This window comes from Thunnus maccoyii, chromosome 10 (assembly GCF_910596095.1).
Source record: "Thunnus maccoyii chromosome 10, fThuMac1.1, whole genome shotgun sequence".
Taxonomy (NCBI): Eukaryota; Metazoa; Chordata; class Actinopteri; order Scombriformes; family Scombridae; genus Thunnus; species Thunnus maccoyii.
Genome location: NC_056542.1, coordinates 12,704,048 through 12,719,673, shown reverse-complemented (window position 1 = coordinate 12,719,673; position 15,626 = coordinate 12,704,048). Strand labels below are relative to the sequence as shown.

General features: G+C 40.6%; 2 protein-coding genes across 3 annotated transcripts in view; both read left to right on the top strand.

Annotated features, from left to right (window-relative positions):
• lipeb (lipase, hormone-sensitive b) overlaps positions 1-7,581 on the top strand; it is a 29,364-nt gene extending 21,783 nt beyond the window's left edge. For both annotated transcript variants that reach the window (XM_042424343.1, XM_042424345.1), the window contains 3 exons: positions 386-564; positions 2,404-2,661; positions 3,197-7,581. In XM_042424343.1, coding sequence (XP_042280277.1) covers positions 386-564; positions 2,404-2,661; positions 3,197-3,601 — 842 coding nt within the window. In that variant the 3' untranslated portion in view covers positions 3,602-7,581. The remainder of the gene's footprint in view (positions 1-385; positions 565-2,403; positions 2,662-3,196) is intronic.
• An 881-nt stretch (positions 7,582-8,462) lies between these two features.
• tmem145 (transmembrane protein 145) overlaps positions 8,463-15,626 on the top strand; it is a 41,164-nt gene continuing 34,000 nt past the window's right edge. The window contains exon 1 of the mRNA XM_042424088.1: positions 8,463-8,867. Coding sequence (XP_042280022.1) covers positions 8,757-8,867 — 111 coding nt within the window. The 5' untranslated portion in view covers positions 8,463-8,756. The remainder of the gene's footprint in view (positions 8,868-15,626) is intronic.

The following is a 15,626-nucleotide window of genomic DNA, read 5'->3' as shown; positions in this document are numbered from 1 at the left end:
ATCAGCATGACAGCGCCATTTGAATTTCCTCCACCCACTTATCCTTTTTTCTTCCTAATATATTCCAATTAGCATTTTAGGCTTTCAACTGTTGGCTGTCAACCAGAGACATATGATATAGCAGTAGAATAAGTGAAAGTGATTGTGCACTAATATCAGTGTTTGTGTTGTTTTTTTCTCCTGTGTCCTCCAGCTGCTATTGGCCCCAATCAAATTTGAGTGGCCTCTTTATCCTCTATACACCCTGTAATTTGGATGGTTTATAGTCATTTTTTTAATGAATGTTTTTTTTTTTTACTGTTTGTCTGTCTCAAATATTTAGATTTGTTTTGCAACATGTCCAATTTATTATTCCTTTTCCCTCTCCCTCCATCTTGTTTCTTAGACACAGTGAGGAAGAGCATTTCAGAGGCGTCCATTTCTTCTCCTCATGCAGACCCCCCTGTACCATCAGAGTCCTCTGAGTTCCCCACCAGGAAATTATCTGTGAAGAGCCAGACTTGCCAGGACTTAGGATCCCACAACTCCACCTCCCACAGTGCACCACTGCTGTCTGAGCGCACTGTATGTCACGTAAACATGTTTACATTGAGATTAGCATGCTCTCAGATGATTCTTTTATCCAGAAGAAGTGAACAGTGTCTAAAGCTGGCCTAAATCTTTTCTGTTGTGTTAACGCACATTACATGTTTTAACTGGCCTCTCTGCATGGCCAGAACCTGCAATTTTTATGCTCACATGGTATGGATCAGTTGACCAGCCACAACCTGGGTGCTTTATTCAAACAAGGGAACCCCATCCTCAGCAATGTTATTCTGTTAAAATCAGGCTTTATCCGTATAACGTCGGCACACTGTTGCTTATAAGAACACTGGGCTGTTTGTAGGGATTGTTGTGGTAACTTGACCTGTGATTATAGAAAAGTCTGCACTTTGCTGATGATTATTGCACCAACGCAGTGAAGAGAAATCACACCAGTCTCTTGCATTAAAGGATTTAACATACAGCTGTAGCCTGTTTAAGAGTATACAATATAAGTGTCTGAACATTATTGTACCATGGAGATATTTTGGCCCAGTATCATATAGTGCGGTCTCATCATGTTTCACCTTGATGAACTCAGCTAAGATTATATCACCCATGCTTCCTAAACGGATTTGGCTATAGAACGCTGACTGAATATCAAAACTTTTTTCGTTGTGTGGGTGCTGGAAAGGTATTGCAGATTATCCTTGCATGTATTTTCACACAGGCAGACTGGATTAGTGGCTGGCTTGGGAAAAATAGCTAGCAGAGGTGACGTCAGATTTTAAATATGCTTTTCCTCCTTGAAATGGGGATTGTTCAGCCAAGACGCTCAGGCTCTGAGCCAAGGTTTTTAGAAGATTTTCACAAGGACAAAGTGTTTTGTGTGTATGTATATGTGTGTGTGTGTATTTTTTAAAATTTTTATCTCTATCTATCTATCTATATATGTGTGTATATATATGTATGTATGTATGTATATATATATATATATATAAGGAATGCAAAAAAACAAAAGGAGAACAAATAACATTTAATAATAACAAATGCAGATGCTTCAACACAGGTGCACTGTATCGTACAATTAAGCAATTAACATCCAATCATGGATGATTGGAGGTTAATGGCAAGAGGAAAAGATCTAAGTGACTTTGAAAGAGGGTTCATTGTTGGGTCACGGATGGCAGGAGCTTCAGTCACAAAGACTGCTCAACTGGCTTGTGTTATACGAGGAACAGTAACTAAAGTGACATCTGCATTTTGATCTATGGGACAGACATCAGTAAATAGGGTCAGAAATTGTGGTCGACAGGGCACATTTGATGACTGTGATGCTCATGCAATAGTGCGATATGTAAGGCAAAACAGAAGAGCAACTCTTCCTCAGGTGACTGAGAATGTCAATGCAGGACGTAATCAGACTGAGTCAGCAAGAATAGTCCATCGACAATTACATAGAGAAGGATATTATAGTAGGGTTGCAGTGCATAAACCCCTCATTACAAAGATTAATGCACATTTGAAAGTTCAGTGGTGCAAGAACCATAGGTACTGGTCTACAGAGATGTGGAAAAAAAGTGATATGATCAGATGAGTCATCACCACCATGTTCTCGGCAAGTGGGTGAGTGCATGTGTGGCGTACACCAAGAGAACAGTACAGGCCTGAATGCTCAACCCCTACGGTGAGGGGATCTGGTGGCTCTGTTATGCTGTGGGTGGCATTTTGCTGGCATGGTTTGGGTCCACTTATCCCCCTAGAGAGAAGGCTCACTGCAAATCAACACAAAGTTGTTCTGTGTGATCACCTTTATCCTATGATGAAACATTTCTATCCTGTTCTTCTTGTGAATAATTTCTCGTCTCTTCTTTTATGTAGCCAGAAGATGTAAATTTCTTCCTCTCCAAGGATGGCAATTCCTCTATTTCCAGCGACCTGTCTTCAGTGGCCATACCACCCCCTGCTGGTGAGGAGGGATCAGAGGGGAGGGAGTTTCCCTTGGGGTTCGAACCACTGCGCTCAGAGCAGCTGGCTGAGATGAGGGTCGAGAGCTCTCCAGTGGTCAAGGATCCATTCTGCTCCCCTCTGCTGGCGCCCGATAGCATGCTGAAAGGACTGCCACCTGTACACATAGTGGTAAGAAGACGCAGCAGGGGCATGTTCATACAGTTAACCCTACATAGGTCAAAGGTTACTCACACAATTTTATTGTTGAATAATCTGAGAGAGCCGAACAAGAAACAAAGAAATTAGCAGATAGGATATGGTTGCAGGAGTAGATCAGATTGAAGGTTTTTTTTTACTATGGTTTAAAGAAAAGTTCACCTCTCTCAAAATGTTGAGAAATAAAATATCAAAGAACATACACTGCATACCGTTTTGTATCAGAGTGAGATGAAGTGTGAAGGGAGAAATGGGTGAGGTTGCAGCCTGCTTTCTCCTGTGAGAACAGTGTTAATATGAAAATGAAGAAATTGGTGTTGATTTTTAAAATTGCTCAAGTGAGTCTGCGAGAACGTAAAGAAAGACGGTGACAAAAGAGACTGGGAAGCTTGGTTTCCTTTTCTTCATCCCTTAATTAAGATTCTTGACATGTCTGAAGGGAATCCTAATTTGCTTTCCCCATTCCTTCCCTTTCCCTCCCTCTCGCCTCTTGTCTCTCCCGTTTCAGGCTTGTGCATTAGACCCCATGCTGGATGACTCTGTGATGTTTGCCAAGCGTTTGAGGAACATAGACCAGCCTGTCACTCTCTGCATAGTGGACGACCTCCCCCATGGCTTCCTCAGCCTATCGCAGCTCTCCAGGGAGACGAGGGAGGCTGCTAATGTCTGCGTGGAGCGAATTCGTGCTGTCTTTACCCAGAAGGAAACACCCCCTGAGCCACGCAAGCACCGCAAGCTGGAACGGACCGATAGGGGTGTGTCAGTCTCTTCTGGGGAAGCTGGTTCTCTCTTCGTCGGCCCCATTGAGGGAGGCGAGCTAGCTGTTGGGAGAGGGGCTAAAATGGCTGATGGGGAGGACTTGGTTGCTGTGGCAGCCCAGAATAACAGTGATGCTGGTGGTGTTGGGGCTTAAATAAGGTTAGGTTTAAAAAAAAAAAAAAAAAAGAAAAAGAGAGAGAGATACTGCAGTTCACCCGAGGAGTGAAGGGAGAAAGAGTAGATGAAGGTCAGACAAATTTAGGCAATCCAATGCCTAAAAGGAGAAGAGAGAAAGCATCCTGAAAAACAGTTAGGGTGGGTTGTGTGTGTATCGGGAGGGATGGGGTGGGGGGCAGTCTAGGAGACTGCTCTGTGTTTGAGAGACAGAAAAAATAGTAAAGAAGCACTGAAATACAATTTCCTCTGCTTTACAATCCTTGTCACTTGCCTGTGCACCATCATGCACCGACACAAATCTGGCAGACGAAACGAGCACACCCACAAAAGACTGCCATGTTTTAGAATAAAATGGTAGTTGTAGGGACTACTTCGATCAAAGACCAGCACTCACCCACGCATGCAGCACACATACTTAACAGAGTTGCTGTTAGGCAGCAGAGTCTCGGACATAAGGCAGCACAGAAGATTCTTGAGACAAACCTGAATGGGTGATTCATCTAGTCCAAGGCAGTCATTGAGACTCTAATCAGATAGGGGAAGGCACACTATATGCTTCTGTATAGAGTCATCCCCATCAAAATGGCTACTTGTCCTTTAGGGAGCCATTCTAAATCACACTTAATAACTTCACATTGTGTTCTCCATTACGCCAGTTTGGCAGTCATTACAGCTCACTTTGTGGATAGTAACTCTGTTGACTGTCTTCCAAACAGATTTACGAAGCTAAAACACAACAGACTAAAAGGCTCTAAACTGGATGAATTGATTTACTCGCTCCTTGAGATTCTGTTACAGTTTTTAATCTTATTATTAATCCTTGCAGTAGTATTACTTTTGTTATTTATATCAGTTTTCTATTGCTGTATTATTATCCCTGAATCATGACAGATTTGTTTTTTGATTTGTACACTATTTTGTTAAGTGTAATCTTATGCTGTTTATTCCACATTTTCGAATGTGCTCAATATTTACCTCTGCTTCTTAAGCAACAACTGCTCTGACGTCCCTGGCCTTTCCAATTAAACTGAAGTCCTACTCTCAGTAATGCATACTGATAAGATAGAGTAAATGTAGAATATTACACAGGGACAAAGTGCCCTCTCTAGATGCTGCCTAGTGCTTTTTTTGTAGAGGCGATATTACTAATGCAAAGATTATATTTTATTGATTGCTACAGTGAAATTTGTGGAGATGCACTGAGATGCATTATTTTATGATCACAAGTACTTGAAAACGTGGGTCCCATCTTTATAAGTCTTTCGAGAACAGTCCTAGCTGTCAGAGCTTCTGTTAGATGCAAAATGTTTTTCATTTTTATTATTTTAAAACTGGAAACGGTTGCTCAACATTCCCCTACTGTAGAACTGGAGTAAGTGAGATAGGGGCAGCAAAAAGCCCAGCTTTCCGCTATCAATACACATTTTAAACTTCACTGCACTGATATCCTCTCAGGTTGTCCCTGTTCCTCACCAGGCGTTATTGCTCACTACTTCTCTGCACAGTATGCAGTGTGTCAAAGTACCATTTCTCTTAAGCCAGGGGATTTCCTGCCTGACAACTTGTTTCTACAAATCAGAGGTTTTTAGGCAAAGCTTAAGGGCCCTGAGCAAGAAAAAAGATTGCAAGAGTGTAAAAGCTGTTGAACTTGTATTTGGCCAACTAAAAGTGGCTGGTGGTCCAGATTTTTTTTGCTCCCCACCATCACATTTGGGGTTGTCTTCAATAAACCGAAGCCGCTCCTCTGAGCGTTTTTGCCACTGAAGCACTTTGAAGTACACAGAAACGTCCTTTGGAGGGTCAGTCCCTCTATCAGGTCCAACTAAATATAGATGCCAAAATGCTGGCACTGTCCTGCCCTTGCCTGGTAACAGGGTTGGGGTTGCCAGGTCTGTAGAGAGAGATGCTGTGTGATGAATAGGATTTAGCTGAAGCTTCGAGTGCAAAATCCCCCCCCCCCCCCCCTTGTAGAAGAGCTGAATTTTCAGCAGCAAAGTCATGCTACCGGATTAGACCATGCTCGGTTCTGTCAGATCGGAGTACTTACTGCAATATTTTTAGTCAGATTGATGGAGAAAACCAGGGCTGTGAAGAGGAAGAAAGTAATACACTCATCCTCTCTGAGATGCTGGGCTGAATTTTGTACTTGCTTTACTAGCCGCTGTTTATGCTCACTCTGCACTTTTGCAGTAGTTGGTTTGTCGATCTGTGCAAGTTTTTTTTTTTTTTTTTTTTTTTTTAGGCTTGAGCTTGTATACATGTCACTGTTGTTTTTTTTTTAAAAAAAAAAATCTTTGCTTTGTGCCTGTATGTGTGGCTGGATCAAGTGGAGTCTGTGTTCGTGTGACCACTCACTGCAACAGCACAGTAGTCTCTGGCGTGAGGAACATGAGCTTACACATGGGCACGTCCTCTTTTGTTTGTGTTGTACGTTCACACAAAGACGGGAAAGGCACTTTACAGTCAAGAGACTATTCATAGTATTAATCATCTGTTGTTGAGATCAACCACTTTGATGTGTTCAAGGCTCTTTTTGTCTGTGATATACATCAGCTTGATGTCATCATACTGTAAACACCACTGCACATGAAACTCAGAGTCAGTGGTCGATAGCACTTTCTTGTATGAATTATGTGAGCTGCGAGAAAACTTTTTAAAAAAATGTGTCAAATCCATTCACTTGCTGTTTATTGACCTCCATATGCCTCTTACCCTTGATGATCACTCATGCATTAGGCTTAATGCAGGTGACAGACCATTTGGTGTTTCGGACAGTTGTCCTACATGTCTGCTGTCATCAGTTTTACTTGTACTTTTGTCATTTCCTGGCATTTTTGTGGATTCAGCTGATGCTTTAATGCTGCCAGCAACTTTGAGCTGAAATGTTTATTCAGTATTGTTTTAATTAATGTTGCTGCTTCATGGGGTGTTGATGATCCACAGAGCAACTTTATAATCACAAATCGTCCTTGTGAGTACAAACTAGTTCTGGTAGTTCATTGTAATGCTATTTTTATTTGGAGTTGTTCAATTATCAGGTTGTACTGCATACCTCTGTTGTTTTCCTCTTTAAAAGCTCTACTCTCTTGTGCTTTTTTTTGCCCCAGGCTGATTTAGGTGGAGTGCAATGCAAAAAAAAAAAAAAAAAAAACTCTAAACAAGAGCTAGCTGCTTCAACCATTAGATCAATATACACGAAAGCTATGCAGTTACACGCCAGAAACACGTAATTCTTCTTGTCCAAGTCTTTTTGTTTCCTCAGTCAGAAATGCAGTGATGCCGTTTCATGCTGTGCAATGTGTTTGTGTAAACTTTACAAGATTCCTCAAAATCTAGTTTGGTCACAAATGCATCAGTGCGTTAGACCGACCGCAACTACTTCTAGTTGACTAATGAGAATTAGTCGTTTTATTGATCGGTTAGATATGTATAGTTAAAGTTAAAACCAGAACCAAAGGCTGCAACCTGAGTTGTCATAACAGATGAACTTTCTTTGCCGTTGAGTGTTTGCTGTAAACTGGTATCATTTAAAAATGCAGGTGCTAATCAATGTTAGAGCCTGTCTGCAGTCCATATGTTAATCACTACGCACCGTAAAATGCAATTCTGATGTAGACTTTGATTTAGCCTTTTAAAAAAAAAAAAAAACAAGCCATAGACTGGAAACAAAGCTGTTTTTAAGTTTGTTTTTGTTTTGTTTTTTGTTTATTTTTATCTACTTTTATTGAAAACACCACAAGTGCAAACCTGTGAATAAAAAAAAAAGAATGTATTTTAAACATTATATGATTCATGTAGATATTTTTACTTTAAGATTTGTTAATCAGATTGATTGCAGATTGATTTGACTGCATTTTCTTTGCAGGTTTCATACTAGAATGTTATGTGTGACATGCCACGAGCAGACTGGTTCCTCCTTTGTTGATTTTTATCTAAATAAATATATTCTCCCATGAACCTGCTGTTGTGTCCATGTTTATGAATCAACCCTTTTCTCTTTATTGATCAGACAAAAGGTCAACTATAAGTCACTGAGAATAGAGATAGATTATAATTCAATGTAGGTGACCAGATATGCTTGGTATCTCTGATGGATTTGTTTTGATGTAATTATAATTTAAGATTGCATTTGTGAATACCAAAAAGTCTTAACTTAATTTCACAAGTATCTTGATTCAGCCGGGACCAGCCAAAGCTGACCTTTTGATAAACATATTAAGCATCTAAAAACACACAATGCTCAGAAGTCTCTGATATGATTGATTGATTTTTATTTCTCTACACAGTGGGGGACAAGAAACAAGTATTGTAAGTAAAGTTTTGAGGTAGTTTTCATTTGATGCTACTCTCTACATTTGCCTGACAGTTATAGTTGTTACTTTGCCGACTCAAATTTGACATCTAAAACATGATTTTATAAAATTATGCTTCTGTATAGATTAAATTACCATATAAATAAGCAAATATAGCTCTATCTTGACCAGCTACAACTAACTAAAATCCAAAATGATAGATAACATAATATCACTTCATAATTCTTAATAACTTTTTGATACTTTTGTTGATAAGCCTACTGTTGTATTTGTACTTTGGTAAAATTTTGAATGTTTTGTAACAGATTATTTAACATTATGGTAATAGACTACTTTTACTTATAGACACAGGATTGAAGTTAACATGTAACATTTTTCAAGGAGTAACACAGCCGATTACGCCTGTTGATGTGTGTCCTGCTGATTGGTGATATAATAATTTGCAGCAGGAGGCCGGGCATCATCTGTCTCATTGCTACTTCATTAGAGGTGTGTGACCTCTGGTGAAAACATGATTGCAATCACCGATGGCATTTTTAATGTGCGGACGTGTCGCATTCTCAAAGCACGAGCGGAACCGGGAGCGCGCACTCGGTACCCCCCCCTCCTCCCAAACAAACACACACATCACCACCATCCAGCTTCAGCTGCTGGAGGGGGCCACATGCATCGACAGGGACCAACGTGAACGCGTCCGGTTCCTCTCTCCCCCTTCTCTCGCGCTCTCTCCTCGAGCCTTTCCACGTTGCGCGCTCCCGCACAGAGACAGGCTTCAGGGAGCCCAGAGAGCAGACGAGCGACAGCGGGGGAGAGAGAAAGATGGAGGTGAGGGTCGGGGAGAGACTCTTGTGCCTGGCCGTGCTGTCCAGCGTCCTCTGCGTGGACTCAGTCCTCGGGAAATACGTCAAAGGCATCGTCAACACCAAAGAGGTGAGCGCTGTTTTTCCCTTTACCTCTTTAATTTGTTGCCACTTGCGACATTGTCACCGCCACAGGCTGATAGGAGTGGGAAAGGGACTCGACTGCGTATCCGCACGCAGGTCTCGGTGGTGGACTGTTCCGCGGATAGAGGAGAAGGCTGCGACCAATTCACCGTTAAGTTGCATTAGATGTTTACATGGTTGTTTATTGCCACCATATGAAACACGCGCACCTCTATTCTGCCTTTCATTTGCGCGCCATCTGCGTGCGTGTCATCTGTGGCGTATATTTTACCCTCATTATGATGGTCTTTGGCATCACTGTAGCCCCAGTAAGCGGCATCCCACCAGTCCGCGGTTTACCAATCGAGCCTCCAGTTATGATTACTCATCTTAAAGCGAGATCCAGCTCTACAGAGTGTGATTTTCTTTGCATGCTTACGTATAAATTAGCAGTGATATTTATGTCTTTGATGAGGGGACCCGTTACAGGTGTGCGTCATATGGCTTGTGGCGCGCAGCGGTGGGTTTGTGGCGTTGAGCCTTCAGAAAGAGGAGCTCGTCAGGATTGAGAGTCTGTTTTCAGACAGATAAGCATCGACATCATCGCTGCCCTGACAAGATCTGTTGAGTTAAAATGTCAACTGTGCAGCGGGCAGATAGCTCGGGACCGTTTTAATTCTGGAGGCTACCACCTGCTGATGTTCCACATCTCTCTGGTTTCTATTCTCACGTGTGTGCGGATCAAGTTTGGCATAAATTAGTTGTACAGTAGGGATGTCTTCCATCTTGTTGTGAGTTGATGCAGACTTAGTAACCTTTATTTAAAAAAAAGACAGAGTCTAATAATCATAAAAAATCACATTGGTTTGTTTGATTATATTCAGAGCATCATCGTAATTCTGTTGGAATTTCTGCAGAAGCCGAGTTTATTCATCTTACCCCGAGGTAATTTGATCCTGCACCCTCCTGTGATGCAGAGTGGGGTCAGGTGTTCCTGGATATTCTGCTCATGCATTAAAAAAAAATCAGTGTTTATCAAACATGTAACATGGAAAATGTAAGAAAAGCATCCAGTGGAGCTACTCAGTGACCAACAGCAGAGGGCTATGTGGTTGCACTGGGCAGCTCAGGTCACTGAAGGAAGGTGTTGTTGGAAAAAAAAAAAAAAGAGAGAACATGCATTTTCAGAACAAAAAATGTTTCCCTAGATAAACTGAGGATATTTTGCACCAGCCATGTGCACTCAAGTGTTTCATGTACCTCCGATTCTCAAGTCTTGCCAAAATGTGATTTGGCAGCAAAAAAACACCCCGAAAAAAAAACATGGAAATACTTCACTACCGAGGAGCTATCTAGTATATCACCTTACATGTATATCACCTTACTTGGCTCAAAAAACAAAGAACACTGTCCATTAGGCACTTGAGCTAACAAGCTTTAATTCTAACTTAAAATTGCTGACTTTTTATGCTCAAACACCCTGAAGACTCACTACAGTAAATTTAAAAATGCCTGAACTGAGAGATTGAAGTCATCAGTTTGAATCCCCAGGGATGACGATGGGGGTCAGGAATGGATAAATTGAACAAGAGGCAGTCATTCATCCATCACTGCTGTTGAAATGCCCTTGAACACAGCACGGATCTCCACCTGCTCCAGTGGAGCTGCTCAGTGGCCAGCAATAGGTTGTACTGGGCAACTTCCAAGTTGTTAGTGTGTATGTGTGTGCATGACTCTCAGGCTCCTGAGTAGAATGGCATCTACTCTTCTCGTCCTCTGCAGTAAATAAGAATATAGTTTCAGTCAACCTGCCTTCTTATGTAAGGGCTCAAATAAAAGAGGCTTTTGGAAAAATTGAGAGGTAAAACGAAGTGCTTTCTGAGACGAATTAGAAAGAAGAAATGAATTAGATTAGAGTAAATGCAGAAAAATTAGAGCCGTGCACTTTATTTCATGCTTTTCAACATTTTTGTTGCATCTTATTGACGGTTTTCTCTCCTTTCTCCTGTGTTACTGAACCGGTCAGGGATTATTTGACAATCTAAGCAAAACAACAGAGCACTCTGAATGACATCAGGCAACACCGGACTTGACATATTGATATTGTGTAAGCGTGTGTACAGTTTAACACATCATCAGTCTTGCTCATTCCTCTCTGCCCCAAGGTCACCCACTAACTTGCACACAGAACAAACCCCAGCACTCATCCACACATAAAAAAATCAGCTTCAATCCTGTGATGCTTTAGCTGCATCAGTGTCCAGAGAGGAGAAGGCAGACTTTGTGCAGAGCTGTAAATTGACAAATACAATTTAACCGCACTGTGAGGGATGAGCTGTTGAAAATGTGGAATAGCCAGAGAAATATAGAGAGACATATATGAAGTTATCCAAAGGCACTGGTGCGGCAGACTGGTCAACAGCTTTATTTGGGCTGGTCGATGTGTACAATTAGTCTAAGTGGCTCATGGTGTGTGGAGGCACTGATAAAATGTCCCTTCGAGGGCCAGTTGTGGCTTTAAGGTCAGAAGAAGGTCATGGAAAAAACTTGGCAGGGAAAGGAATAAACTTTCCTTTCCTTCAGTAGCCAATAAAAGTGGACCCCTCAGAAGGCACACACACTCTGCTTCAGGCGTCTCCTGTCTCAATGTCTGTATAACTGTATGAGTTTGCAGCAGGGTGATGTTGAACATTTACAAAGTCCTCGTCTAACCTGAGGTTGAGCTACGGTGTTGCTCGGTTACATTTTGACAGCACACACTCACTGTTACAGGTGTCAAACCTCAGTTCCCCATAAAATTAGAGCTGCAACGATTAGTCGATTAGTCGAGCAACAGAATATAAATCAGCAACTATAATCGAATAATCGTTTTAGTCCTTTTGTTAATGAAAAATACCAAACATTTGCTGGTTTCACCTTCTCAAATGTGAGGATATGAATCTTTTTTGTGCTGTATATGACAGTAAACTGAATATCTTTGGATTTTAGACTGTTGATTGGACAAAACAAAACATTTGTTGAAGTCATTTTGGGCTCTGAGACAATTAATCGAGAAAATAAGCATCAGATTAATTGATAATTAGTTGCAGACCTACGTAAAATATATAATTGTGATTTTTCTGGCGAATATTGTGATTGCAATTTAAGTCAAGATTATTTTCTATGGCTAATTTGTGTTTATGCGTCGCAGCGTTGTGTAACCCTGACTAATTAATCATTTCTGAATTGTATTAAATAAGATTGAGAATAAGATTTTGTACCAATCATAATCACAATTGTATCTTGTTTCTATATGAATATTGTTGAGGTCGCTCCAGAGTTCTTTTTCTTTCAGTCAGAGAAAAGTCACCTTCAAAAGTAAATCGGGTTTGTTTTCTATGGAAAACTTGACCAATTAGCTCACATAGTAGGCTACATTTAGCCCAAGCTTAATAAAAGACATCAGAATTCAGAATAGGGGTGTGCCATATCGTATCATTCACAATAATATCAGTATAATTTTTAATATGATTTAAAAAAATCATATAATGACAAGAATGATAATGGCAATATTCCAACTTGTTGACGTAATGACGTCATACTGTTACACAGCAACAACAAGGATGGCTGAAAGTGAAAGTAACATTACTACCAGCTCCACAGTGGAGGAGTTAGTACCAAAAAAGGGGAGCGACCTCAGTATTGTAGAAGTAGTTTGGTTACAAAAGATCAGATGTACAACAAACCACAGTAATATGTAAGAAGTGCAAGAAGACTGCAACAACAAAAGGAGGCAATACAACAAACTTATTTCACCACCCCAAGTAGAAGCTCCTGGTTGAGTATGAGGAAAGCCAAAAATCCCGCAAGGAGTATTTTGTCATATGATCAAGAATATCATTATTGCAGGATTACCTTGAATTATTGTGATATTATATTAGGGCCATATCACCCATCCCCTAATGCAGAGTTTATTAACTATGCAACAGCCAAGTAAATATGCTGGCAACAGTTGTCTTTATAGCTAGTTTCTTCAGCTTGTTGAAACACTTTTAAGTATATAACTCATTGTCAAAATTGCTGCTCTTGGGATTTGAAAATTGTGTTCTTTCAAATTGCGATTCTGCTAAAAAAACATGAATCATTCAGCCCTAGTTTTCAAGTGTTTTCTAAACTTTCTGAAGTATTTCTCTCAGAGATTGGGGCGAGGGGTTTACAGAATCAGTATGCGATGCCGATTCTGTAAAAATGTGGCTATAGACAGGTTAAAATGTCTTTGGTCTTTTGGTCTCCACAGTTAATGAAAATGTGTGGATTAGACCAGAAAGGCCTTTAAACTTTTGCCTTTTGAAAATTAATGAAAATGAACAGATGCCCTTGAAAGTTCTTTTTCTCATTTAAAAAATGTAGCACCCATATTCATCAGTGTTCCTCCTCTCTGTGGGCTTTTCTCTATCCCAAAATCAACATCTCTCATCCTGAGGGAAAACACTGTGATGGATGTTGGGTTGATATAGCAGCAGTTTGGAAATGAAGGATTTCACCAGGACTTAATAGGATCATGACGTAAAGAAGCCTACTGTATGATTTATTATTTTAATTAATGTCGTGTCTTATCTTAAAATATGCCAGTTCTGAATTCTTGAATTTTACCAAACAAGACTTTGAAAGTCACTGAAACCTCCTTCAAATTGACATCTCAGTAAGTTTGGGAACCCTGTATGTGTAGAATTTCCAAGTCGACAACTCAATCAGTTTTCCTGCAGCTCTTTTTAATGAGAGCATTGTGGTAAAACAAAAGAACTGTGTGTATGTGTGTGCACAGGTGTGTGCGTTTGTTTTCATGTGTCCATATGCTTGCTTGTGTGTGTGTGTGTGTGTGTGTGTGTGTGTGTGTGTGTGTGTGTGCACTCATGTGAAACACCAAGACAGACAGAGAGGGACAGAGCTTGATGCGTGAGTGTGTTTGTCGGTGTGTGAGCGTGTTTATGCGTCGCAGCGTTGTGTAACCCTGACTAATGAATCATTGAGAAGCCCAGCAGTCCAGGGGTGACTTGACTAGCTGATTGGTAATTAATTGTTAATGAGGCTTAGCAAGCAAACAGAAAAAGAGAAAAAGACAGAAAGCTACAGATGAAAGGACAGAAACTGTGAGGGAGGAAAGAGAGAAGAAAAAAAAAAGCGACAGAGAGAATGAGACGGAGAGATGCTGAATTGACCGGATACTGCATCAAGGCATAGCAGTTGATTAATGGGGTGTACGTACACACACGGGGTGTATGGGAGTGACTCTGCATCACAATGCAGCGGCCATGGGGAAATAAGACGACTAAAAGGGGATTAAGGTAGACACCTCATCCACTGTTGCTGTTCTCCAGGGCTCGGTCTGTTTCCTGCTCTCCACTGGCACCTCACACTCACACAGATACACTCACAGCCAAAAACACACACACACACACACACACAATGAGCTACACTGTGCTGACTTGATGTTGGTGGAATAGCTTGACCCCAGTGGTGAATTGTGCAAACAGCTATGTAAGGCTTGCTGATTCTGTCTTGGCCTTGTTAGACTCTGCTGTCTGTCTTTAAACTAAACATACCAGAATCTCCTTCCAAAAAAAAAAAAACACAAACAGTGGCCTCAAGTGTCTATTGTGTAGAAATGTGTACTTAACTCTATAGGGCTTCATCATTGATTAGTCTCTTGATTATTTGTCAATGAAGTGTTTAATTGATAAAGTGTTGAAAAACACTAGTGGCAAATTTCCAGGTTGTGTCCAGGTTGATGACTTCAAATGGGTTGTTTTTGTCCAACCAACAGTCCAAAACCCAAAGACACTCAGTTTACAACCAGGAAATATTTGCCATTTTTGCTTGATAAATTAAATGATTAATTATATTAAGTTTTTGTCAATTGACAAGACTTGGTTACATGACCAAAAATCTTAATAAATATTTTATAATATATAGAAAATAGATGAATTATCAGATGTACCTAAATAATGATAAATGTGCCAGTAAGTTTTTATACATCAGTGCATTTACACTGTAAATGTATGTTGTACTGTTTGGTATTTGTTTGAGGCTATTTTTCATGTTTTTTCCAGAGAACTCTTAATGCTGCAATGACAGCTGACATTTTGACTTGTCATAGTAGGAAAAGCACAGGTGTTAATAATAACATTAACGATATGGCTTCTTTTCAAATGTGCCAGTAAGTAATGACAGTGTGACAGTGAGCCAGCATGCACAATACCAGCAATGGAAATCAGCCATCATTAATTATATGGTTTACACCTCCTCACTGTGACATGTCAAAAGGGCCTATAGTTCTTTCAACACTGTGGCAGCAACTTCTGGAAGACCTTTTCCTGTTTTAGCATGACAATGCCCCCGTACACAAAGCCTGGTCCATAAAGAAACACTTTCCCGAGTTTGTTGAGTTTGCTGAAACCTGCACAGAGCCTTGACCTCAACCCGTATCAAACACTTTTGGGATGAATTGGAAAGCCGACTGCGAGCCAGACCTTATCATCCAACATCAGTGCCCGACCTCACTAATGCTCCTGTGGCTGAAATGGAAGAAAAACTGTTGAGCCAGGTTCCAAAATCTTGTGTGAATCCATCCTACAAGAGCAGAGGGTGTTTCTGACTGTGTAACAGCATTTTAATGTCGACTGTTTTGAAATTAGATTTTCCAGAATCATGTTCTTAGTTGTTTATAGGTATTTACTGAGAATTGTGACACGAGTGAACTAGAGGGCCAGTAAAAGATTTATTTACA